The sequence below is a fragment of the Scardinius erythrophthalmus genome, assembly GCF_964197995.2.
Source record: "Scardinius erythrophthalmus genome assembly, chromosome: 8".
Classification (NCBI taxonomy): domain Eukaryota; kingdom Metazoa; phylum Chordata; class Actinopteri; order Cypriniformes; family Leuciscidae; genus Scardinius; species Scardinius erythrophthalmus.
The window spans coordinates 48,250,217-48,274,509 of NC_138228.1; the positions used below are offsets into that span (position 1 = coordinate 48,250,217).

The 24,293-nt window shown below is 46.4% G+C and overlaps 1 protein-coding gene across 1 annotated transcript in view; it reads left to right on the plus strand.

The window, feature by feature from the left end:
* chrnb4 (cholinergic receptor, nicotinic, beta 4 (neuronal)) overlaps window positions 1–24,293 on the plus strand; it is a 43,084-nt gene that overhangs the window by 12,046 nt on the left and 6,745 nt on the right. The window contains exons 2-4 of the mRNA XM_081372850.1: window positions 6,312–6,457; window positions 23,905–23,949; window positions 24,131–24,240. Coding sequence (XP_081228976.1) covers window positions 6,312–6,457; window positions 23,905–23,949; window positions 24,131–24,240 — 301 coding nt within the window. The remainder of the gene's footprint in view (window positions 1–6,311; window positions 6,458–23,904; window positions 23,950–24,130; window positions 24,241–24,293) is intronic.

Consider the following 24,293-nt stretch of genomic DNA (forward strand, 5'->3'; position numbering starts at 1 on the left):
TAGACGAACATACCATAAAAATTTCTTCATCCTCGGTGCCACGGTTCAGGTAGTTATTTAGGAAAAACTGCATTTTTTGGGGTTAAGGGGGGCCCAGCGCGGGGGGGGGGGGGGGGGGGAGTGGCCCCCGGGGACCAAACGAAATTTTTCCTTAGAAGTCTAGTGGGGCTACATGCCCACCAAATTTCATGTTCCCCGGTGTTTCGGTGTCCCTGGTATCGTTGACGAAAAATTTACGGGGGCCCCAGCGCGGGGGGGGAAGTGGCCTCCGGGGACCAAACGAAATTTTTCCGTAAAAGTCTAGTAGACCAACATACCATAAAAATTTCTTCATCCTCGGTGCCACGGTTCAGGTAGTTATTTAGGAAAAACTGCATTTTTTGGTTTTGGGGGGGGCCAGCGCGGGGGGGGAGTGGCCCCCGGGGACCAAACGAAATTTTTCCGTAGAAGTCTAGTGGGGCTACATGCCCACCAAATTTCATGTTCCCCGGTGCTTCGGTGTCCCTGGTATCGTTGACGAAAAATTTACGGGGGCCCCAGCGCGGGGGGGGGGAGTGGCCCCCGGGGACCAAACGAAATTTTTCCGTAAAAGTCTAGTAGACAAACATACCATAAAAATTTCTTCATCCTCGGTGCCACGGTTCAGGTAGTTATTTAGGAAAAACTGCATTTTTTTTGGGTTAAGGGGGGCCCAGCGCGGGGGGGGGGAGTGGCCCCCGGGGACCAAATGAAATTTTTCCTTAGAAGTCTAGTGGGGCTACATGCCCACCAAATTTCATGTTCCCCGGTGTTTCGGTGTCCCTGGTATCGTTGACGAAAAATTTACGGGGGCCCCAGCGCGGGGGGGGAAGTGGCCCCCGGGGACCAAACGAAATTTTTCCGTAAAAGTCTAGTAGACCAACATACCATAAAAATTTCTTCATCCTCGGTGCCACGGTTCAGGTAGTTATTTAGGAAAAACTGCATTTTTTGGGGTTTGGGGGGGCCCAGCGCGGGGGGGGAGTGGCCCCCGGGGACCAAACGAAATTTTTCCTTAGAAGTCTAGTGGGGCTACATGCCCATCAAATTTCATGTTCCCCGGTGTTTCGGTGTCCCTGGTATCGTTGACGAAAAATTTAAGGGGGCCCCAGCGCGGGGGGGGAAGTGGCCCCCGGGGACCAAACGAAATTTTTCCGTAAAAGTCTAGTAGACCAACATACCATAAAAATTTCTTCATCCTCGGTGCCACGGTTCAGGTAGTTATTTAGGAAAAACTGCATTTTTTGGGGTTTGGGGGGGCCCAGCGCGGGGGGGAGTGGCCCCCGGGGACCAAACGAAATTTTTCCTTAGAAGTCTAGTGGGGCTACATGCCCACCAAATTTCATGTTCCCCGGTGTTTCGGTGTCCCTGGTATCGTTGACGAAAAATTTAAGGGGGCCCCAGCGCGGGGGGGGAAGTGGCCCCCGGGGACCAAACGAAATTTTTCCGTAAAAGTCTAGTAGACCAACATACCATAAAAATTTCTTCATCCTCGGTGCCACGGTTCAGGTAGTTATTTAGGAAAAACTGCATTTTTTGGGGTTTGGGGGGGCCCAGCGCGGGGGGGAGTGGCCCCCGGGGACCAAACGAAATTTTTCCTTAGAAGTCTAGTGGGGCTACATGCCCACCAAATTTCATGTTCCCCGGTGTTTCGGTGTCCCTGGTATCGTTGACGAAAAATTTAAGGGGGCCCCAGCGCGGGGGGGGAAGTGGCCCCCGGGGACCAAACGAAATTTTTCCGTAAAAGTCTAGTAGACCAACATACCATAAAAATTTCTTCATCCTCGGTGCCACGGTTCAGGTAGTTATTTAGGAAAAACTGCATTTTTTGGGGTTTGGGGGGCCCAGCGCGGGGGGGGAGTGGCCCCCGGGGACCAAACGAAATTTTTCCTTAGAAGTCTAGTGGGGCTACATGCCCACCAAATTTCATGTTCCCCGGTGTTTCGGTGTCCCTGGTATCGTTGACGAAAAATTTAAGGGGGCCCCAGCGCGGGGGGGGAAGTGGCCCCCGGGGACCAAACGAAATTTTTCCGTAAAAGTCTAGTAGACCAACATACCATAAAAATTTCTTCATCCTCGGTGCCACGGTTCAGGTAGTTATTTAGGAAAAACTGCATTTTTTGGGGTTTGGGGGGGCCCAGCGCGGGGGGGAGTGGCCCCCGGGGACCAAACGAAATTTTTCCTTAGAAGTCTAGTGGGGCTACATGCCCACCAAATTTCATGTTCCCCGGTGTTTCGGTGTCCCTGGTATCGTTGACGAAAAATTTAAGGGGGCCCCAGCGCGGGGGGGGAAGTGGCCCCCGGGGACCAAACGAAATTTTTCCGTAAAAGTCTAGTAGACCAACATACCATAAAAATTTCTTCATCCTCGGTGCCACGGTTCAGGTAGTTATTTAGGAAAAACTGCATTTTTTGGGGTTTGGGGGGGCCCAGCGCGGGGGGGAGTGGCCCCCGGGGACCAAACGAAATTTTTCCTTAGAAGTCTAGTGGGGCTACATGCCCACCAAATTTCATGTTCCCCGGTGTTTCGGTGTCCCTGGTATCGTTGACGAAAAATTTAAGGGGGCCCCAGCGCGGGGGGGGAAGTGGCCCCCGGGGACCAAACGAAATTTTTCCGTAAAAGTCTAGTAGACCAACATACCATAAAAATTTCTTCATCCTCGGTGCCACGGTTCAGGTAGTTATTTAGGAAAAACTGCATTTTTTGGGGTTTGGGGGGCCCAGCGCGGGGGGGGAGTGGCCCCCGGGGACCAAACGAAATTTTTCCTTAGAAGTCTAGTGGGGCTACATGCCCACCAAATTTCATGTTCCCCGGTGCTTCGGTGTCCCTGGTATCGTTGACGAAAAATTCAGTAAGGTGACGGAAAAAAAAAAAAAAAAAACTTTGACAATCCCTATATGACCGCTTTCGCTAGCTACGCTAGCGGCGGTCATAATTAAGGATAATTTTTGGCTTCAGTATCTCGAGAAAGAAAGGCTTTCCCGTAGCGTAGCAACTACGCAATACGAGAGAACCTCTCGTAAGAGAACATGTGGCCTAACCCTGAAGATCGCAGGGATTAGATACAGTAATTTTATGGGGTTTTTTTGCTGTTGTTTTTTTGTTCAGAATGCTCTTGTGTGTTTCATGGATATTTTGCTCATTGTAGCAATACTGTAAAACTTTTTCTGTTCTATCAAACCGTGTTTCTACTGTACCTCCTGTAGTAAACAGTAAAGGAATAAAAACTGATTTGCTTTTTACTGGAATGCTTATGAATGTGACTGTACTGTACATGTGGACATACAGTTCCCAACCAAGAAATTTAGTGTAAAACGGTGAATTGCACGTTTTGCATGCAAATACCTGTAAAACTGAAACATAAAAGTCCATGCAGTTTTAGTAATGTCAACAATAGCCAGGATTTTGAAACCTGGTGTACTTTGATTGACTGCATGAACCTTGTGAAGTGAAAACAAGTGTTTCATTTTGAGTCAGATTTCCAGTGTTTTGGTAAAGTTAGTGTGTGCGCAGAGAAACATGTGTTCTGTTTTGAAATGAAGAGTTAGTATATATTTAACAAAATGTGTTTTTGAGAAGACAATTAACCATTTGGCCAATTGTGTTTTGTAGGTGTGAGTCTGTGTTAAGAGTTTAGAAAAAGTATCTGAAGTATGGGTAAGCGCTTGTTAGCGATTGAAAAAAACTGTAATACATGCAGTTATTCACAATCTGACCATAAGCTCCAACATAAACTTCAAAAAACTTCAACATAGCAGAAACTCTTCCAAATGTCAAAAACTACTGAACATTAAACATTAACAGATGTTTCCCTTCACTCAAAGACATATAAAATAACACAATATCAATATTTACTCTCCATTTCCAGCCATATGCAAAGCATGCTGGGAACTAACCACATAATTGAACTAATTCTCTTAAAATACATATTTTCTTACAATATTTTCACTGAACCAACATTTTCTTAATAAAATATACACAATATTTTTAATTAGCACCTTAATGTTTTTTATGAAAATTACAAGACCCATGTTTCAATTTTCACAGTGTGTGTGTTACTGAGCGGCGTGAGAAGTGTGATCACACACTGATAAACACACTGATGTTAAAACACACAGCTCATCACTCTTTCGAAATGATAGTGGCTTGGGTTACAGCACACTTTAGTCACCATGTGATCAAAATGTTCAATTTATGGGTGTTTTTTTTTATGGAATATTGCTATGTTTATTCTAAATGATTTGTCGCTGCACATCATTGTTTTAAATTAATGTTCCTGGTAATCTTGAATCAGAATAACAGCAGCATCTCTTCTCTTCTCTGATGACGAGGGCGGGGCAACCTGTCACTCACATGAGATCAGCCAATAGCAAACCACAACCATCCAACCATCCAATCAATTCCCCACAGACGCAATCAAGCCCGGAAACATTATATAACATATATTATAATGAATAATTATGGTCTCTATGAAGGATCCAGTGTTTCTGCATCTGGTTTTGCTGGTTCTGTCACTTTAAACCAGCGTCAACGTTTATTCCTGTTTGTTCCTTTGGGCCTGTGATTCATTTCTCCTGCTGTGTTTCATCGATCACATTACACCGAGAGTGCTTACAGTGTATCTCTGGGTGTTTCTAATTAATGCAGATCACTGCTCATTAATATTAATTCATCATGATTAAAGCTTCAAGACTCAGCAATACACACGTGTGCTTTATACCGCATTAACCGAGCGAGTTACACACACTCTCTAGAGCCGCGTGATCCACAAGTGTAAAGCGCATCAGAAACTTCAGGGATCTGTAATAAATATTCATTTTATTAGAAGCCAATAAAAGCTCATTTGAGTGTTCCTGAGCCTGCAGTGCCAATCAGACGTGCCAAAGAGAGCACTGCGTCAGCATTATTTATATCAGTGCATATTTACAAAGAATCTGTTTGCACATGAGTTTTCAACCACTAATTAATTGTTACAGTGATACACTGCATGCATAAAACAAGATTATTTTCAGTTATTTTAGCGCTTTTTTTTATTTATTCAGATTGCAGACTATATATATATAGTATTATTATTATTATTATTAATTTATTTTATATATATATTTTTTTATTCATGTCCATTATCCCAACTAACAGGAACGTTCTGTCAAGGTTCTCTCAAAGTTATGAACAAACGTTCTTCCAGTAACGTTAATAGAACATTGATTCAGAATTATATAGTCTTTAAAAATGTTCTCTAAACATTTGCACAAAAACATTTATACATCATTCATGCAACATTTTTTCTAAATAATTTTAGTTGGATGTTTGTCTAACGTTTTTTAAATGTTTCTACTTGTTTTCAAAAGTAACGTTTCATAATGTTTGAAGAATGATAAAGTGGAATGTTTCGTTAATATTTTCTCTCATGTTCACATAACCAGAAAAAACATTTTCAAAACATTTAAAAAACTGGATTTGTGATAAAAATAAGCAGAAGTGGTTTCTTTGCATTGCTGTTTGAGAGAGAGAGCATCATGATCCCACAGAACACACATCTGGGCTTTTACAGTTTGCTTTGAGAATCTTCTTGTTGATGATGATGATGATGATGATGATGATGACGATGACGATGACGATGATGATGATGATGACGATGATGACATCGGCTCGTTGATTGTTTTATGTTCTTCATATATGTGTGTGTGAAGTTTGCCAGCTGATTCGGTTCTGCTGACTCGGGTAATAAACTATCGTCTGTTACAGTTTTTTTAACTGTTTACACACATTTTAAAAACTTTGCCTCTTTTTTTCAAAACTTTACACACAAATCCAATAATTGCACACACACAATGCAAAATGCCTCACATCTCTTGCAAAATGAAGCTCTGCATTCAGAATATCACAAACACATCTCAAAAGCAAACATTTGTCTTACGTTGCACCTTTGCCATAATATATATTTTTGGATATATCATATACACACAGTTATTCAAAACCTAAAGCTCTTCTTCCATGAGCTCATATTTACATTTACAAGATTGAAAGTAATTGGCTGAGAGATGCTGAAAAAGTTCTGTTGACTCGGCGGGTAATAAACTATCGGCTGTTAAAAACACCTTCTCAAGCCTGTGTGTGTGTGTGTGTGTGTGTGTGTGTGCAGGTGGAGCGTGATCTCAGGTGTGTGTGTGTGTGTGTGTGAGAGAGAGAGAGAGTGTGTGTGTGTGTGTGTGTGTGTGTGTGTGTGTGTGTGTGTGTGTGCAGGTGAAGCGTGATCTCAAGTGTGTGTGTGTGTGTGTGTGTGTGTGTGCAGGTGGAGCGTGTGCAGACTCAGAGGAGCGTCTGATGAACTGGCTGCTGGGTAAAGAGCGCTATAACAAGCTGATCCGGCCGGCGCTGAACCGCAGCGAGAGAGTGACGGTGGTCCTGCAGGTTTCTCTGGCGCAGCTCATCAGTGTGGTGAACTAACACTCCCTCACTCACTCCACACGGGGGATCTGTGTGTTTCAGTGTGTTACAGTGTGTTACAGAGTGTTTCAGTGTGTTTCAGTGTGTTTGTGTTACAGGGTGTTACAGTGTGTTATAGTGTGTTTCAGTGTGGTGAACTAACACTCCCTCACTCCACACGGGGGGATCTGTGTGTTTCAGTGTGTTACAGTGTGCTACAGTGTGTTACAGTGTGTTACAGAGTCAAGTTTTAATCATCAGTGTGGTGAACTAACACTCCCTCACTCCACAACACTGGGGGATCTGTGTGTTACAGTGTGTTTCAGTGCATTACAGTGTGTTACAGTGTGTTTCAGTGTATTTCAGTGTGTTTCAGTGTGTTACAGTGTGTTACAGTGTGTTTCAGTGTGTTTCTGTGTGTTTCAGTGTGTTACAGTGTGGTGAACTAACACTCCCTCACTCCACAACACTGGGGGATCTGTGTGTTTCAGTGTGTTACAGTGTGTTTCCGTGTGTTTCAGTGTGTTACAGTGTGGTGAACTAACACTCCCTCACTCCACAACACTGGGGGATCTGTGTGTTTCAGTGTGTTTCAGTGTGTTACAGTGTGTTACAGTGTGTTTCAGTGTGTTTCAGTGTTTCAGTGTGTTTCAGTGTGTTACAGTGTGTTTCAGTGTGGTGAACTAACACTCCCTCACTCCACAACACTGGGGGATCTTTGTGTTTCAGTGTGTTACAGTGTGTTACAGTGTGTTACAGTGTGTTACAGTGTGGCGAACTAACACTCCCTCACTCCACAACACTGGGGGATCTGTGTGTTTCAGTGTGTTTCAGTGTGTTACAGTGTGTTTCAGTGTATTTCAGTGTGCTACAGTGTGTTTCAGTGTGTTTCAGTGTGTTACAGTGTGTTTCAGTGTTTCAGTGTGTTACAGTGTTTCAGTGTGTTACAGTGTGTTACAGTGTGTTTCAGTGTGTTTCAGTGTTTCAGTGTGTTTCAGTGTGTTACAGTGTGTTTCAGTGTTTCAGTGTGTTACAGTGTGTTTCAGTGTTTCAGTGTGTTTCAGTGTGTTACAGTGTGTTTCAGTGTTTCAGTGTGTTACAGTGTGTTTCAGTGTTTCAGTGTGTTTCAGTGTGTTACAGTGTGTTTCAGTGTTTCAGTGTGTTTCAGTGTATTTCAGTGTGTTACAGTGTGTTTCAGTGTTTCAGTGTGTTTCAGTGTGTTACAGTGTGTTTCAGTGTGTTACAGTGTGTTTCAGTGTTTCAGTGTGTTACAGTGTGTTTCAGTGTGTTACAGTGTGGCGAACTAACACTCCCTCACTCCACAACACTGGGGGATCTGTGTGTTTCAGTGTGTTACAGTGTGTTACAGTGTGTTACAGTGTGTTACAGAGTGTTACAGTGTGGTGAACTAACACTCCCTCACTCCACAACACTGGGGGATCTGTGTGTTTCAGTGTGTTACAGTGTGGCGAACTAACACTCCCTCACTCCACAACACTGGGGGATCTGTGTGTTTCAGTGTGTTACAGTGTGTTTCAGTGTGTTACAGAGTGTTACAGTGTGGTGAACTAACACTCCCTCACTCCACAACACTGGGGGATCTGTGTGTTTCAGTGTGTTACAGTGTGTTTCAGTGTGTTACAGTGTGGCGAACTAACACTCCCTCACTCCACAACACTGGGGGATCTGTGTGTTTCAGTGTGTTTCAGTGTGTTACAGAGTGTTACAGTGTGGCGAACTAACACTCCCTCACTCCACAACACTGGGGGATCTGTGTGTTTCAGTGTGTTACAGTGTGTTTCAGTGTGTTACAGTGTGGCGAACTAACACTCCCTCACTCCACAACACTGGGGGATCTGTGTGTTTCAGTGTGTTTCAGAGTGTTACAGTGTGTTTCAGTGTATTTCAGTGTGCTACAGTGTGTTTCAGTGTGTTACAGTGTGTTTCAGTGTGATACAGTGTTTCAGTGTTTCAGTGTGTTACAGTGTGTTTCAGTGTGTTTCAGTGTGTTACAGTGTTTCAGTGTGTTACAGTGTGTTTCAGTGTTTCAGTGTGTTTCAGTGTGTTACAGTGCATTACAGTGTGTTACAGTGTGTTTCAGTGTGTTACAGTGTGTTTCAGTGTGTTACAGTGTGTTTCAGTGTGTTTCAGTGTGTTACAGTGTGTTTCAGTGTTTCAGTGTGTTACAGTGTGTTTCAGTGTGTTACAGTGTGTTTCAGTGTTTCAGTGTGTTTCAGTGTGTTTCAGTGTGTTACAGTGTGTTTCAGTGTGTTTCAGTGTTTCAGTGTGTTTCAGTGTGTTACAGTGTGTTTCAGTGTGTTTCAGTGTGTTACAGTGTGTTTCAGTGTTTCAGTGTGTTACAGTGTGTTTCAGTGTTTCAGTGTGTTTCAGTGTGTTACAGTGTGTTTCAGTGTTTCAGTGTGTTACAGTGTGTTTCAGTGTTTCAGTGTGTTACAGTGTGTTTCAGTGTGGTGAACTAACACTCATTCACTCCACAACACTGGGGGATCTGTGTGTTTCAGTGTGTTACAGTGTGTTACAGTGTGTTTCAGTGTGTTACAGTGTTTCAGTGTGGTGAACTAACACTCCCTCACTCCACAACACTGTGTGTTACAGTGTGTTTCAGAGTCAAGTTTTAATCATCAGTGTGGTGAACTAACACTCCCTCACTCCACAACACTGGGGGATCTGTGTGTTTCAGTGCGTTTCAGTGCATTACAGTGCGTTACAGTGTGTTTCAGTGTGTTTCAGTGTGGTGAACTAACTCCCTCGCTCCGCACGGGGGGATCTGTGTGTTACAGTGTTTTTCAGAGTTACGTTTTAATCATCTGTGTGGTGAACTAACACATTCCTCACTCCACAACACTGGGGGATCTGTGTGTTTCAGTGTGTTACAGTGTGTTTCAGTGTTTCAGTGTGTTACAGTGTGTTTCAGTGTGTTACAGTGTGTTTCAGTGTGTTACAGTGTGTTTCAGTGTGGTGAACTAACTCCCTCACTCCGCACGGGGGGATCTGTGTGTTACAGTGCTTTTCAGAGTCACGTTTTACAGTTTTTTTCGATTGCTTAACGACAGTGAGCACAACTGGAGCTACATGTGCAAAACGTCTCAGGTTACGACTGTAACCTATGTTCCCTGAGAACAGGGAACGAGACACTACGTCAGAATGACGCTATGGGGAACGCCTCAGGCGTGACAGGTGTCTGAAATCAATATCAAATCACGGCAATCACATTGACCGGCGACAGCCCGTGAATCATTAACGTGAATGATTAACATGCGACCTGCAAGTATAAAAGGGCGCCTTGCAAACATGACAACATCCTATCGTCTGAAGGGACTGTTGCAGGCAGGCCCCGAGGCATGGCAGGAAGACGTAGTGTCTCGTTCCCTGTTCTCAGGGAACATAGGTTACAGTCGTAACCTGAGACGTTCCCTTTCGAAAGGGAACTCTACACTACGTCAGAATGACGCTATGGGGAACGATATACCAACGCCACCATGCTAAGGGGAGTGCATGCCAAAGGCAGTGACAACTGTCAGAACCGGCAATTCAAATGAACGCTAGTACCACTCACCCCCAGGTCACACTGAGCTGTCAGTGACAGCACTCCCTACGGTCATAGCCCAAGCTAAATGACACCACAGAAAACCTCCATAAACATAGTTTAGTGAAAGGTCTACCTGGGCCTGCTCAAGGGCCTAGGACCACAACTTCAACTTCTTAGAAGGGGTCCCTTCTAGGGAATGTGGCTAGGGAACCTGAGGGAACCCCAGCCAGTCACTATTCAGGGGAACGTGCCACCTGAAATGCCACCAGGCAGGCCTGACCTGGTGTCACCATATAAGACACTACAGTCTGGCCACTTCCTGTCTGTCCGAAGACAGAGCCTCTGGACACTTGCCTTTAGGAAGGCATCCAACCCGAGGGACTGCGAAGCAGGCAGTAAACCACTCGGACCGGATCTCAGAGACGGGATATCCTGGAGAGTATGACTCAGCATAGTGCTTTACAACCCTTGCCAGCGAGGGGAGTTTCTCTACTCGATCCACGGATCAACCCAGTGTTTGTGTTTCAAAACACTAAGGAGGCCTGTGAGGGCCTAAGGACTGATCTAACTGGGAGGCCTCATGAGAGGCCTACGACCGACTGATCAGACTCAGGAGACCACATACTCATACTGACCCTCAGTGAGGGGAGCATTAGATCTACCTGGTAGGCAACCAGGCTGTAGCAGGATAAAGAGGTTCCAGGAGGGAACCCGTAGCAGAGAATACAAACTTGAGTCGAGCCAGTGCGCAAGCTCACCTTCGGTAGCTGCCTGATAAGGTCTGCTAAACTGAAAGTAAGCGGCCACTAGCTTACAAAACCCAGCACCACAGTGAAACTACTCAGGGAGACCTGGAGAGGCCTACTACCTGACAACCACAGTATGTGGGAGCTCACCTTCAGAGAGGCCTGGTGAAGCCTACTATCTGATAACCACAAAACGTGGGAGCTCACTTTCAGAGAGGCCTGGAGAGGCCTACTACCTGACAACCACAGTATGTGGGAGCTCACCTTCAGAGAGGCCTGGTGAAGCCTACTATCTGATAACCACAAAACGTGGGAGCTCACTTTCAGAGAGGCCTGGAGAGGCCTACTACCTGAAAAACCATGCTCAGTGGAACACACAGTAAGTGGGAGCTAACCCTTCAAGGAGGCCTGGAGAGGCCTACTACATGACAACCACAGTATGTGGGAGCTCAACTTCAGGGAGGCCTAGTGAGGCCTACTACCTGATAACCACAGCGCATGGGAGTTCACTTACAGAGAGGCCTGGAGAGGCCTACTACATGACAACCACAGTATGCGGGGGCTCAACTTCAGGGAGGCCTAGTGAGGCCTACTACCTGATAACCACAGTGCATGGGAGTTCACTTACAGAGAGGCCTGGAGAGGCCTGCTACATGACAACCACAAAACGTGGGAGCTCAACTTAAGGGAGGCCTACTGAAGCCTACCACAGTACATGGGAGTTCGCTTACAGAGAGGCCTAGAGAGGCCTACTACCCATTACCAGAAAAACCACATTAAGTGGAAACTCAAAGTATGTTGGAACTCAACTCCAGGGAGGCCTGGTGAGGCCTACTACCAGAGAACCATGACATGAAGGAGCTTACTTTCAGGGAGGCCTGGAGAGGCCTACTACCTGAAAACCACAGCTGACATTGGGCCAGACTGGCATTCCAGTTGACTGTCTATGGGGCTTTGCCTTCAGGGAGGCCTTATGAGGCCTACTAACTGATAGTTCAACCTCAGGGCCACTTAGTACCACAGTATGAGGGATTTAGCCCTCAGGGAGGCCTAGTAAAGCCTACTACCTGACCCCCACAAAAAATGTGGGAGCCCATCTCCAGGGAGGCCTGAAGAGGCCTACTTCCTGAAACAGTCTAATCAGCTGGATGTGACTGCTGCTGGGGACTCGCCTAACAGGGAGGCCCGGTCGAGCCTACTAGCTGATAGCGAGTCTTTCTGCTACTTTAATGAACACTGCTGGAACCATACTAATAAAAAACTTTCCTAAAGTTTTGACCTAGTGTATGCTCCACAATGTTGTGACCCACCTCCGAGGAGGCCTGTTAAGACCTACTACTCGGTAGTGAGTCTTCTGCCCGAACTACCAGGGCCAACCAACGAAGGTGAGCTGGCCTAGGAGCCCTATCTTAGGGGCTGCCCGGTCAAGGAGGCCTGCTGGGGCCTACTACCTAACTGTGCAGCCTTCAAGGCAGAAAAACTGTTACTACAGCACTTACAGCATCCTGGCACCTAATCACATTGCCAAAGGCAGTGTACTCAGCAAAAAGCAATACCCTCATAGCAGGGGAGTACAACATACGCCACTCTGCCTAGTGGAGGCCCCATTTTAAGGGCCTACCTACTAAATGCATGGGCATCAGCTCATGGCAATGCTCTGGCTTCAAGGGAGCGGAGTTCAAATACCGGAATGAAATGTAGTTAGAACTCCCTGCTCACCCGGAGCCATCGTGGTGTGAGGTAGATAATACAGAGCTGAGAATGGATTACTCAAAACTACCCCGCGTTTAGTGGGGGAGAAACACCATATGCCCCTGAAATGTTAGACAGGGAGCGGGCCTGCAAGTGGCTCCAAAGGGTGACAGGGATTTGTCCTGTGCCCAGCCTGGGGAAGCGGAGCTTGCTTGCAAGCCAACCAACCTTCACCCATCGTTCGAGTGGTTCAGCTCAACGGGCTGAGTGGAGCCAGCTCTAGAGGCCTAAAAACAAGTAGCTCTGTTCGACAGGGTCTGGCAAACTATCACATCGCAGAGCGAAAGACAGCCTGACCCGCCTGAAGGATCATACCTCAACTACCACCCTGCATTACTCTATCACCCCTGAATGCAGTGAAAGGGGCGGGCCTTGGCCAACAACTCCCATTTAAGGGAGGAGGCTGAAATCTAGGGGAGGAAGCCTAACACATAATGAATGCGGCAGCTATACTTAGCAGAACGCCTCCAACATCCCAAACATAGCCTAGGCCAGCTACAGAGGCGGCCCGGGTTAGGGCCGACCCATAAGCATAGATCTACCTGAGGGCTCAGAGGAGCCAAAGCCAACTTGATTGAGAGGCTGTGAAACACTCAACCTACTGACACCTTACAGAGCTCAGGGGAGCGAAGTACTCAGGATACAAATGTCACAAACTGATAGGTAAGACATAAGATCTATCTGAAGCGCCAGCGTCAGTCTAAACCTAAACAAAAAAGCTTTTTTTTTTTTTTTTAGGAAGACCAACTACTCTACCCCTGGGTGGCTAATAGCCCTGAGGCTAAACAGAAATGAGCGGCGGCCCACCACGCATAAAAAATGTTATGACCGGAAGGCCATCACACACTCAGCACGGAAGCCAAATCTTCTTTGAGCTTCTCCCTAATTCGTTCCAGCCACCAACTGAGGGGAGGCTTCAGGGCCCTGAAGTCCAAAACTTACTTTACCTTATTCCTCCTTGCCAGTACGACTCCCTAGGTCTATACAGGGAACGAGGTCTGTAGAGAAATAAATGTCAGTGTTATTTGTACACACAGATATTCTTAAAAGACCAATCAGCTCACCTGCGGCATGCGGAGTGAAGACTCCACCAGAGATTCACAAAAACCTGGGGTCCACCACTTTTACATGCCTAAAAGAGGCGCTCACACTAATCAAGCCAAGGCGGGCCAACAGAACATAGTTCTATCATGGGCCCAGCCCCAGGCCTGATGTAGCAAGAACGCCTGGGGAGTCAGGAAGAGAGAGAGGGCTGGTAGAAAAAGGCCCTCCAGGGAGATCAACCCTTACTCACGCTGTGTGCGCTTGCGCTGGATGACCTCCCTTAGATCCCTCTTCTTGCGGGAGGCTCGCCTTCTCTGTGTCCTACTCCTCCATGGAAGGGGCGCACGAGAGGCGACACTGGACCTCTGGTCCTGTCTACGGTCCTCGGACCGAGAGGGACCAGGGCCTCCCGTCTGCCTGGGCTTGGACCCGGATCTCAGCGGTATACATGTTTCAAAAGCAGCTGAGCGTGCCTTCGCCTCTCTAAACTTCCCAACCACCGTCATCCACGGAGGTGCCAAAAAGCTTAGAAGGCGAAACTGGTGAATTGAGGAGAAAAGGATTTCTCTTTCTCCCCGATATCAGCCATGTTAAGTCACAGATGCCTCTCCGTGGCCACCATCGCTGCCATCGATCAGCCGATCGCGGCAGCAGGCCCGGAGAGACAAAACTGTGGTTCGACGCAGCTCAGCAACCGCCTCAGGGGACAGCCCCGCCCCCTGGTCGAGATCCCACAGCAGGTCAGCCTGGTAAGCTTGCAGCACCGCCATGGTATGGGGAGCAGCGCCGGCCTGACCTGCTGCCGTGTATGCTCTGCCATTCAAACGAGCTGATACTTTAAGCGGTTTGGATGGCAGGGTTGGAGCTTTAAGTGTCGACACCCGCCCAGACACGAGATATTTTGTGAACGTCTCGTCAATCGGCGGTATCGACACATACCCATGCTTCCCGATCCACTCAACATCAGCGAAATCACCCCGCTGATGTCAGTGAATATGAGCAGAGCATGGGTTCTTCCAAGCCCTCTCGATCTCAGTATGGAGATCAGGAAGGAAAGGAAGGCTCACCTGAGCTGGTGCCATATGTTCAGGGAGAAATCGATCGTCAAGCCTGCCGCGAGCGATCTCTCCCTGAGCGCGCCGCCATGGCAACTGAAGTTTGTCGGCGGCGCGCCCCATATCAACCACCAGCTCAGCATACACGGGGCAGGATGGCTGACGAGGCTCTGGATCTAATGCATCCTCATCAGCCATTTCTTGCCCGTCCTGAAGAGCACTCTCTGCAGTACCAGTAGGAGAAACGTCTCCGTCATCCACCTGCAACACGCTCTCGTCAGTCGATGACGCATCTGAGAGGTTTTTTTTTTTTTTTTTTTTATTTGCACAGGACGCTCCCTCGAGAGCGTCCCGTGCGTGCTCTTCACTCAGACAGAAAATGCACATTTCATGTGTGTCACCCGGCAACAAAAACCTTGGGCACGGGTCAACACATATAATGAAATTCTTACCTTAGGACTTGCCTTAAGTGTGCGCTTCATTTTCTAATTGCCGTTAATGCTTGACATTAAGACCAGACAAAACAGTCCCTGAAGACGAAAAGATGTTGTCATGTTTGCAAGGCGCCCTTTTATACTTGCAGGTCGCATGTTAATCATTCACGTTAATGATTCACGGGCTGTCGCCGGTCAATGTGATTGCCGTGATTTGATATTGATTTCAGACACCTGTCACGCCTGAGGCGTTCCCCATAGCGTCATTCTGACGTAGTGTAGAGTTCCCTTTCGAAAGGGAACTCTAACTACAGTCTGCACTACCAACAGTCACCTGAGCTAAACAGTTCACATCACCTGCAAAACTCACTCCAAGCAACACAACTCTTAACACATGGCTCAAAACAGGCTTAGTGCAGCCAAACACTCTGCACAACCCTCACTGAGATAACACACACTGTCACTCAGAACACACTGAGAGTAAAAACACTAGCATCAAACACCAATACAGAAAATACAAACTTTTCATCTTTACAGTTTGAACAATTTCAGTGACTTCATACAAAGTAATATTTTCTTCAAAGAAAGGAGTGACATTTTTTCACATGATTTATTTATTTTTTTAGAACATAACAATTCTTTAAGGTAAATGAAAATTAGCAGTTTGCTTCAATAGTCTGTAGTAATTTACGGAATTACAGTAATGAGAAAAAAAAAGGTAGAAACTAAAAGTACATACAAACATGTAATGTAATGTAATATAATGTAATGTAATGTAATTCGAACAAATAATTGAGGGGCTAATCCTGCCTCTCTCTAGCATCAGGCCACAGGTTTTCATCAACATCACATCTAATATTCTCTCTTGCCATGCACCTGGGGAAGAACCTTCTGGAGTGCCTTATCCATCCCTGGCAGTCGTGTCCTCACATCCGGCAGGCATGGCTTCCAAAAGAGACCTTTGGTCATGTGGGTGGTGACCAAACACTTTCCACCTCCACCCATACAGAAAAACAATATATTGAAATATATATATGTGGCATATATTCCAAATACATTGAAATATATTTGCATTGTTGGTCACTTATATTTATCATTTTGAAATATATTCTGAAATATAACAAAAATATGTGATGTTACAGTAAGTGTGAAATATATTTACATATATTTAACTAAAATATATTTATTGGGCCAATTTAGAATATTTGCATATATTCCAAAAATATATTTCAAATATATGTATTTTGTGTATGGGAGCCTTTCAGCTGAGATTGCAATCAGCAGTGTTTGAAAGGCACAAGGCTGAAATCTATTCTGTTTTGAATGTGTGGTTCACAGTTTTGACAGCAGTGTGTTAGCATTTGAACAAAGTGCTGTAAATCCACAGTGTTGTGCAGGTTGTGGTTAAAGTCATGGGATAAGTGTGTAGAGTTTTGAAGACTGTGTTCAAGCAATGAAAAACGAACTAGAGTTTGGTCCACATGAACTGCTGCTGTGCAGACTGGAGTTAGAGTTTTGCACATGTGACTCCAGTTGTGCCCACTGTCGTTTAGCAATCGAAAAAAAACTGTAATCATCTGTGTGGTGAACTAGCACATTCCTCACTCCACAACACTGGGGGATCTGTGTGTTTCAATGTGTTACAGTGTGTTTCAGTGTTTCAGTGTGTTACAGTGTGTTTCAGTGTGTTACAGTGTGTTTCAGTGTGTTACAGTGTTTCAGTGTGTTTCAGTGTGTTACAGTGTGTTTCAGTGTTTCAGTGTGTTTCAGTGTTACAGTGTGTTACAGTGTGTTTCAGTGTTACAGTGTGTTTCAGTGTATTTCAGTGTGTTACAGAGTGTTACAGTGTGTTACAGTGTGTTACAGAGTGTTACAGAGTGTTACAGTGTGTTTTCAGTGTTTCAGAGTGTTATAGTGTTTCAGTGTGTTTCAGTGTGTTTCAGTGTAACACTGAGTATTACAGTGTTATAGAGTGTTACAGTGTGTTTCAGAGTGTTTCAGTGTGTTTCAGAGTATTACAGTGTGTTACACTGTTTCAGAGTGTTACAGTGTGTTTCAGTGTGTTTCAGAGTGTTTCAGAGTGTTTCAGTGTGTTTCAGTGTGTTTCAGAGTATTACAGAGTGTTACAGTGTGTTACAGTGTGTTTCAGTGTATTTCAGTGTGTTTCTGTCATGCTGGATTAACGAGGAAGCAAAAGCAGGTGCAGTCAACTCTTTATTAGAGGCAAGGTTAAACAGAGGCAACAAACAACACTGGTGGGTGGGCAGCGCAGGGACCTCGATGGCCAAACACAGAGAGATGAGCTGGTGCAGGGTGATGTGATGATGATGAATCCGACGTGAACACGAACTGGAACAGGTAACAGGAAACTCGAACAACACCACACGATCACAGACGAGGAACACCAGACATCTAGACATCGACAACGATCTGACAGTGGAGAGAAGAAACCGGTGAGTATAAATAGGCTATGGAGATGAGTTGCAGCTGGCGCCGAGCTGATTAGAGATTGAATGAATGAATGATTGTTTGGGCCACGCCCAACCCACGCGACACAGACACACACACAAATAACAAAGGCACGAGACAAGAAGGAAACAATGCATCTGAAAACCGTGACAGTACCCTCCCTCCTAGGAACGCCTCCTGGCGTCCCCAGACTCCCTTACCTGTCGATTGTAATCATCGATAAGGGAGTGATCCAGAATGTCTCTTGTAGGAACCCAACTTCTCTCCTCCGCACCGTAACCTTCCCAGTCCACCAAGTACTGGACTCCGCGTCCCCTCCGCCTAGAGTCCAGAATACGATTTACCGAATAAGTAGGTTCCCCATCTACGAGACGCGGCGGGGGAGGAACCGGAACTGGCGGGTTAATCGCTGATCGAAACACAGGCTTAATCTTGGACACATGGAAGGCGGGGTGAATTCTCCTGTACGCGGGAGGAAGGTTGAGGCGGACTGCCACCGGACTAATGATCTTGGTGACAGAAAACGGGCCAATAAATTTGGGTGCGAGCTTATTCGATACGGAGCGGAGAGGAATATTCTTAGTAGAAAGCCACACTTTTTGACCAACGACGTATACGGGAGGCTTCGACCGGTGGCGATTGGCTTTAGCCTTGGTGCGCGACCTCACCTGGAGTAGAGTCTCACGGGCTCTAGTCCAGGTGCGGTGACACCTCTGGACAAAGGCGTGTGCGGAGGGAACCGCGACTTCGGACTCCAGACTGGGAAAAATAGGTGGCTGGTAACCTACACTACACTCAAACGGAGAAAGACCCGTGGATGACACTGGTAATGTATTGTGGGCGTACTCCACCATAGACAGTTGTTGACTCCAGGAAGAAGGATTCTTGGATACCAAACACCGCAACATTCTCTCCAGATCCTGGTTGGCTCTCTCGGTTTGACCATTGCTCTGGGGATGAAACCCTGAGGACAGACTAACAGTCGCGCCCAGTAGTTTACAAAACTCTCTCCAAAATTTGGACACAAATTGGGGTCCCCTGTCGGAAACCACGTCAATCGGAAGGCCATGTAAACGAAAGACGTGATCCACGACAGCCACCGCTGTCTCCTTGGCTGAGGGTAATTTGGGCAAGGGAATAAAGTGAGTCGCCTTCGAGAACCGGTCCACCACGGTCAAAACTACCGTGTTGCCCTGGGAGGGTGGGAGGGCGGTAACAAAATCTAGCGCGATGTGGGACCAGGGTCTCGAAGGGACAGGCAGCGGTTGAAGTAACCCATCTGGGGGTCGATTGGAAGACTTACCAATGGCACAAACCGAGCAAGCCAAAACAAAACTGTGAATGTCCCGGGCCATGAGAGGCCACCAGAATCGTTGTTTAACCAGAAAACTAGTACGAGTCACTCCTGGATGACAGGCTACGTTGGAACAATGTCCCCACTGAATAACGTCTGACCGTAATCCCTCCGGCACAAATAAACGGTTCGGTGGGCAACCGACCGGGGGCGTTACCCCTTCTAAGGCCTTCTTGACCTTCGACTCGACCTCCCATGTGAGTGTGGAGACAAATAGGGTCTCGGGTAAAATGCACTCGGGAGTAACCAGGCGTTCGGAGCGATCAAAAATGCGAGATAAGGAATCGGGTTTGATGTTTTTAGAACCCGGGTGGTACGATAGAGTAAAATCAAAACGACCGAAAAAAAGTGCCCACCGAGCCTGCCTGGAGTTCAGTCTTTTGGCAGATCGAATGTATTCCAAATTCTTGTGATCGGTCCAGACGATAAAAGGTACCCCCGACCCTTCTAACCAGTGACGCCATTCCTCCAACGCCAACTTGACTGCCAACAACTCCCTATTACCAATGTCATAGTTACGTTCGGCAGAGGACAAACGATGAGATAAAAACGCGCAGGGATGCATCTTTTCGTCTGTGAGAGAACGTTGGGACAACACCGCACCTACCCCCACCTCTGACGCATCGACCTCCACCACGAACTGACGTGAAGAATCAGGGGCTATCAGAATGGGAGCCGAAACGAAGCGGCTCTTCAGTTTGGCAAACGCGGCTTCAGCCGCGTCTGACCACCTGAACGTAGTTCTGGGGGAGGTCAAGGCAGTCAGAGGTGCGGCTAGTTGGCTGAAATTACGAATGAAACGTCGGTAAAAGTTGGCGAATCCCAGAAACCTCTGCAGGGCCTTGCGGGAATCTGGGATTGGCCACTCCACCACAGCCTTAACCTTATCAGGGTCCATACGTACTCCCTCAGACGAAATGATGTACCCAAGAAATGGAACCGACTGTGCGTGGAACTCGCATTTCTCCGCCTTGACAAAAAGCCCATTCTCTAGCAACCTCTGAAGCACTCGTCGGACGTGCTGCACATGTTCCTGGAGAGAAGAAGAAAAAATCAATATGTCATCCAGGTAAACATATATGAACTGATCGACCATATCTCGCAGCACGTCATTGACGAGAGCCTGGAAGACTGCTGGGGAGTTGGACAACCCGAAGGGCATGACCAAGTATTCAAAGTGACCCCTGGGGGTGTTAAAAGCAGTCTTCCATTCATCCCCCTCCCTGATGCGGACCAAATGATAAGCATTACGTAAATCCAATTTCGTGAAAAGTGACGCTCCCTGCAACCTCTCGAAAGCTGAAGACATCAACGGCAAAGGATAAGTATTCTTTACCGTGATGTTGTTCAGCCCCCGGTAGTCAATACAAGGTCGCAGAGATCCATCCTTCTTCCCCACGAAAAAGAACCCCGCCCCCGCCGGAGAAGAGGAAGGGCGAATGAACTTCGTTGCTAGAGAATCAGAAATATATTTCTCCATGGCCTCCCTTTCTGGAGCAGAAAGTGAATATAACTTGCCCTTAGGCGGAGATTTACCTGGTAATAAATCTATGGCACAGTCGTAGGGACGATGCGGAGGTAGAGAAGCAGCTCGAGACTTACTGAACACTTCCCTCAGGTCGTGGTACTCCGCGGGCACGTTAGACAAATCCACTGCTTCCTCCTGTAACACAGACATAGGAACAGACGAACAGGCAGACAAAAGACAGGACTCATGACACTCAGTGCTCCACTCCGTGATAGATTTACGGAGCCAGTCCACCTTGGGATTATGTCTTGTTAACCAGGGATGTCCGAGTACTATGGGTGCAAGAGGTGAATCCATGATGTAAAATGACAGAGTCTCTGAGTGGTTACCAGACGTGATGAGGGTGATGGGACCAGTGGAGAGTGAAATCCTAGGAAGTTCTTGACCATTTAGAGCGTGAACAGAAATGTCTTGAGGGAGTGACTGAAGGGGGATCTAGAGGTTATGTGCAAGAGTGTAGTCCATAAAATTACCTTCCGCCCCGGAGTCCAATAGTGCATGACAGTCGTGTTGAAGTGTTGACCATCTTAGTCTTACCGGGAGGAGAGTAGATGTCGATGAGGTCTTCTCGGCGGAGATCCCACCCGATAGTAGCCTCACTGTTACTATCGGGCGTGGCCTTTTACCGGACACGTGATGGAAAAATGTCCCGCTCCGCCGCAGTAAAGGCAAAGGCCACGGGACCTCCGCCTTTCCTTCTCCTCCCGGGAAAGCCGAGCTCGCCCTACCTGCATGGGCTCGGGATCGTGGGTAGGGCTGACCGCGTCCATGCCGCTGGACCGCAGACTCTCTGTAGCTCCAAACGAACGACTGGAAAGGGCATGTCGCTCGACTCTCGACAGTCTAGCATCCACTCGTAGTGCTAAGTCAATAAGTCCGTTCAACGTAGTGGGCAGGTCCAGGGCGTAGATTTCCTTCTGGACGCGGTCAGCCAGCCCATGCAGGAACATGTCCCACTGCGCCTCGTCGTTCCATCGGCACTCTGCCGCGAGGGTCCGGAATTCGATCGAATAATCCGATACCGAGCGATCACCCTGACGAAGCTCGGCGAGTACTCTTGCCGCCTCTCTTCCCGTGACCGCCCGGTCGAACACCTGCTTCATGGCGGCGGAGAGTGCCTGGAACGACGCGCAGCAAGGGTCTTGGTTCTCCCACACCGCCGTCCCCCAAAGTGCCGCTCTCCCAGTCAGTAGTGACAGCACAAAGGCGACTTTGGCTCGCTCATTGTTGAAGGTTCTAGGCTGTAAAGCAAAGTGCAAAGAACATGCATTCAGGAACGCTCGACAGAAACTGGGTTCTCCGGCATACCTCTCGGGTGCAGGCAGACGAGGTTCCGACTGGGAGAGAGGATCAGATGGTATAGGGGGAGCGGCCGGTGTGGGCGGCGCAGTGGGAACACGCAGCTGTTGGATCTGCTGGGTGAGCTCGGACACCTGCGCCACCAGAGCTTGAACCGCGCGACCAGTGTTGTTCAGCCCGTCCTCCTGGGCATCCATGCGTTGAATACTGCGATTGATGAAAGCCTCCATGGCGATCTGAGCTCCGCCCGCTGCTTCCATGCTGTGGTCAGATCGTTTTGTCATGCTGGATTAACGAGGAAGCAAAAGCAGGTGCAGTCAACTCTTTATTAGAGGCAAGGTTAAACAGAGGCAACAAACAACACTGGTGGGTGGGCAGCGCAGGGACCTCGATGGCCAAACACAGAGAGATGAGCTGGTGCAGGGTGATGTGATGATGATGAATCCGACGTGAACACGAACTGGAACAGGTAACAGGAAACTCGAACAACACCACACGATCACAGACGAGGAACACCAGACATCTAGACATCGACAACGATCTGACAGTGGAGAGAAGAAACCGGTGAGTATAAATAGGCTATGGAGATGAGTTGCAGCTGGCGCCGAGCTGATTAGAGATTGAATGAATGAATGATTGTTTGGGCCACGCCCAACCCACTCGCGTGGGTTGGGCGTTCATTCACAATCATTCATTCACAGACACACACACAAATAACAAAGGCACGAGACAAGAAGGAAACAATGCATCTGAAAACCGTGACAGTTTCAGAGTATTACAGAGTGTTACAGTGTGTTACAGAGTGTTACAGTGTGTTTCAGAGTGTTTCAGTGTGTTTCAGGGTATTACAGTGTATTATAGAGTGTTACAGTGTGTTACAGTGCGTTTCAGTGTGTTTCAGAGTGTTACAGTGTTTCAGTGTGTTTCAGTGTAACACTCTGAGTATTACAGTGTGTTACAGAGTGTTTCAGAGTGTTTCAGTGTTTCAGAGTGTTACAGTGTGTTACAGTGTGTTTCAGAGTGCTACAGTGTGTTACAGTGTGTTTCAGAGTGTTTCAGTGTGTTACAGTGTGTTTCAGAGTGTTACAGTGTGTTACAGTGCGTTTCAGAGTGTTACAGTGTGTTTCAGAGTGTTACAGTGTGTTACAGTGTGTTTCAGAGTGTTACAGTGTGTTACAGTGTGTTTCAGAGTGTTACAGTGTGTTACAGTGTGTTACAGTGTGTTTCAGAGTGTTACAGTGTGTTACAGTGTGTTTCAGAGTGTTACAGTGTGTTTCAGAGTGTTTCAGTGTGTTTCAGAGTGTTACAGTGTGTTTCAGAGTGTTACAGTGTGTTACAGTGTGTTTCAGAGTGTTTCAGTGTGTTTCAGAGTGTTACAGTGTGTTACAGTGTGTTTCAGAGTGTTTCAGTGTGTTTCAGAGTGTTACAGTGTGTTACAGTGTGTTTCAGAGTCAACTGTCTCATACAGACACCGATAACTGATACTTTCATTCACTTTCGAAACATTCGAGGTCTGACAAATAAAGAACATTTCTCTGAGCATACCAGTAATATTGAATATGTCCTGATGAAATATCTAATTGTGTTTACAGTAGACTTATTTTAGCATCAGTGATGTGCTATCATAGTTTTTGTTTTTAATATTGCCTGTTTTCACTTTAATTTTAGTTCTTTTTAGTAATTTTTTTGTGTTTATTAGTTTTGTTATTAAACGTGTCTGTATAGTTTTTATTAATTGTTATTTATTAGTTTTAGTATTAGTTTTAGTTATTTAAATTTTTATTTTAATATTAAAATACAAAAAAAATTTTTTTAACAATTTGTATTTCAGTTTTCATTTTAGTTATTTTAGTACATCAGGTTAAACTAAATTAAAATATATTAATTAATTATGATAAATTAAGTTTTTATATTTTATTTTATTTCAAGTAACAGTTTTAGTTAACTATAATAATCCTTATGCTGAACTGAAGTGAGAAATGTTGCCTAAAATAATTAAAATCTCACGGAGAAGTAAGTAAAATATCGGAATGAGTCCTTAGTTTTTTCCATCTATAATCTAAATTAGTTTTCACAACCCATCAGCTGCAATCCAGGTTTAAATGTACGATAATGATTTTGATCAAATAATGATTATGTCTAAAGACATTTCTGTGTCACTTCAAAATCACTGCATCTTCATTCTTATACAATTATTTCAGTCCTCTTTCTGATTTCTTTGCTTTCAGAATGAAAGAGAGCAGATCATGACGACGAACGTCTGGCTCACTCAGGTCAGTGTCGATCATTCCTCAGGTCTCGTGAGCTCAGTGTCCTTCAGCCGGTCCCGGATCCGTCCTCTGTTCACTCACGTCCGCTCCGCACACTCATAACACACTGTGTAATTATGGCTAGTCTGAGCCAGGGAAAGCTCATATATGAAGTAATAAGACTTATTATCAATGTAATGTGCAGAACTGGAATGATTACCGTCTGTCGTGGGACCCGGCTGAGTACGAGGGAATCGACAAGCTCCGGATCCCTTCGAGACACATCTGGCTCCCGGATATCGTTCTGTACAACAAGTGAGTGAACACCTGAAGGTTATCGATCAGAGAAAGATCCTTACTGTCACTTT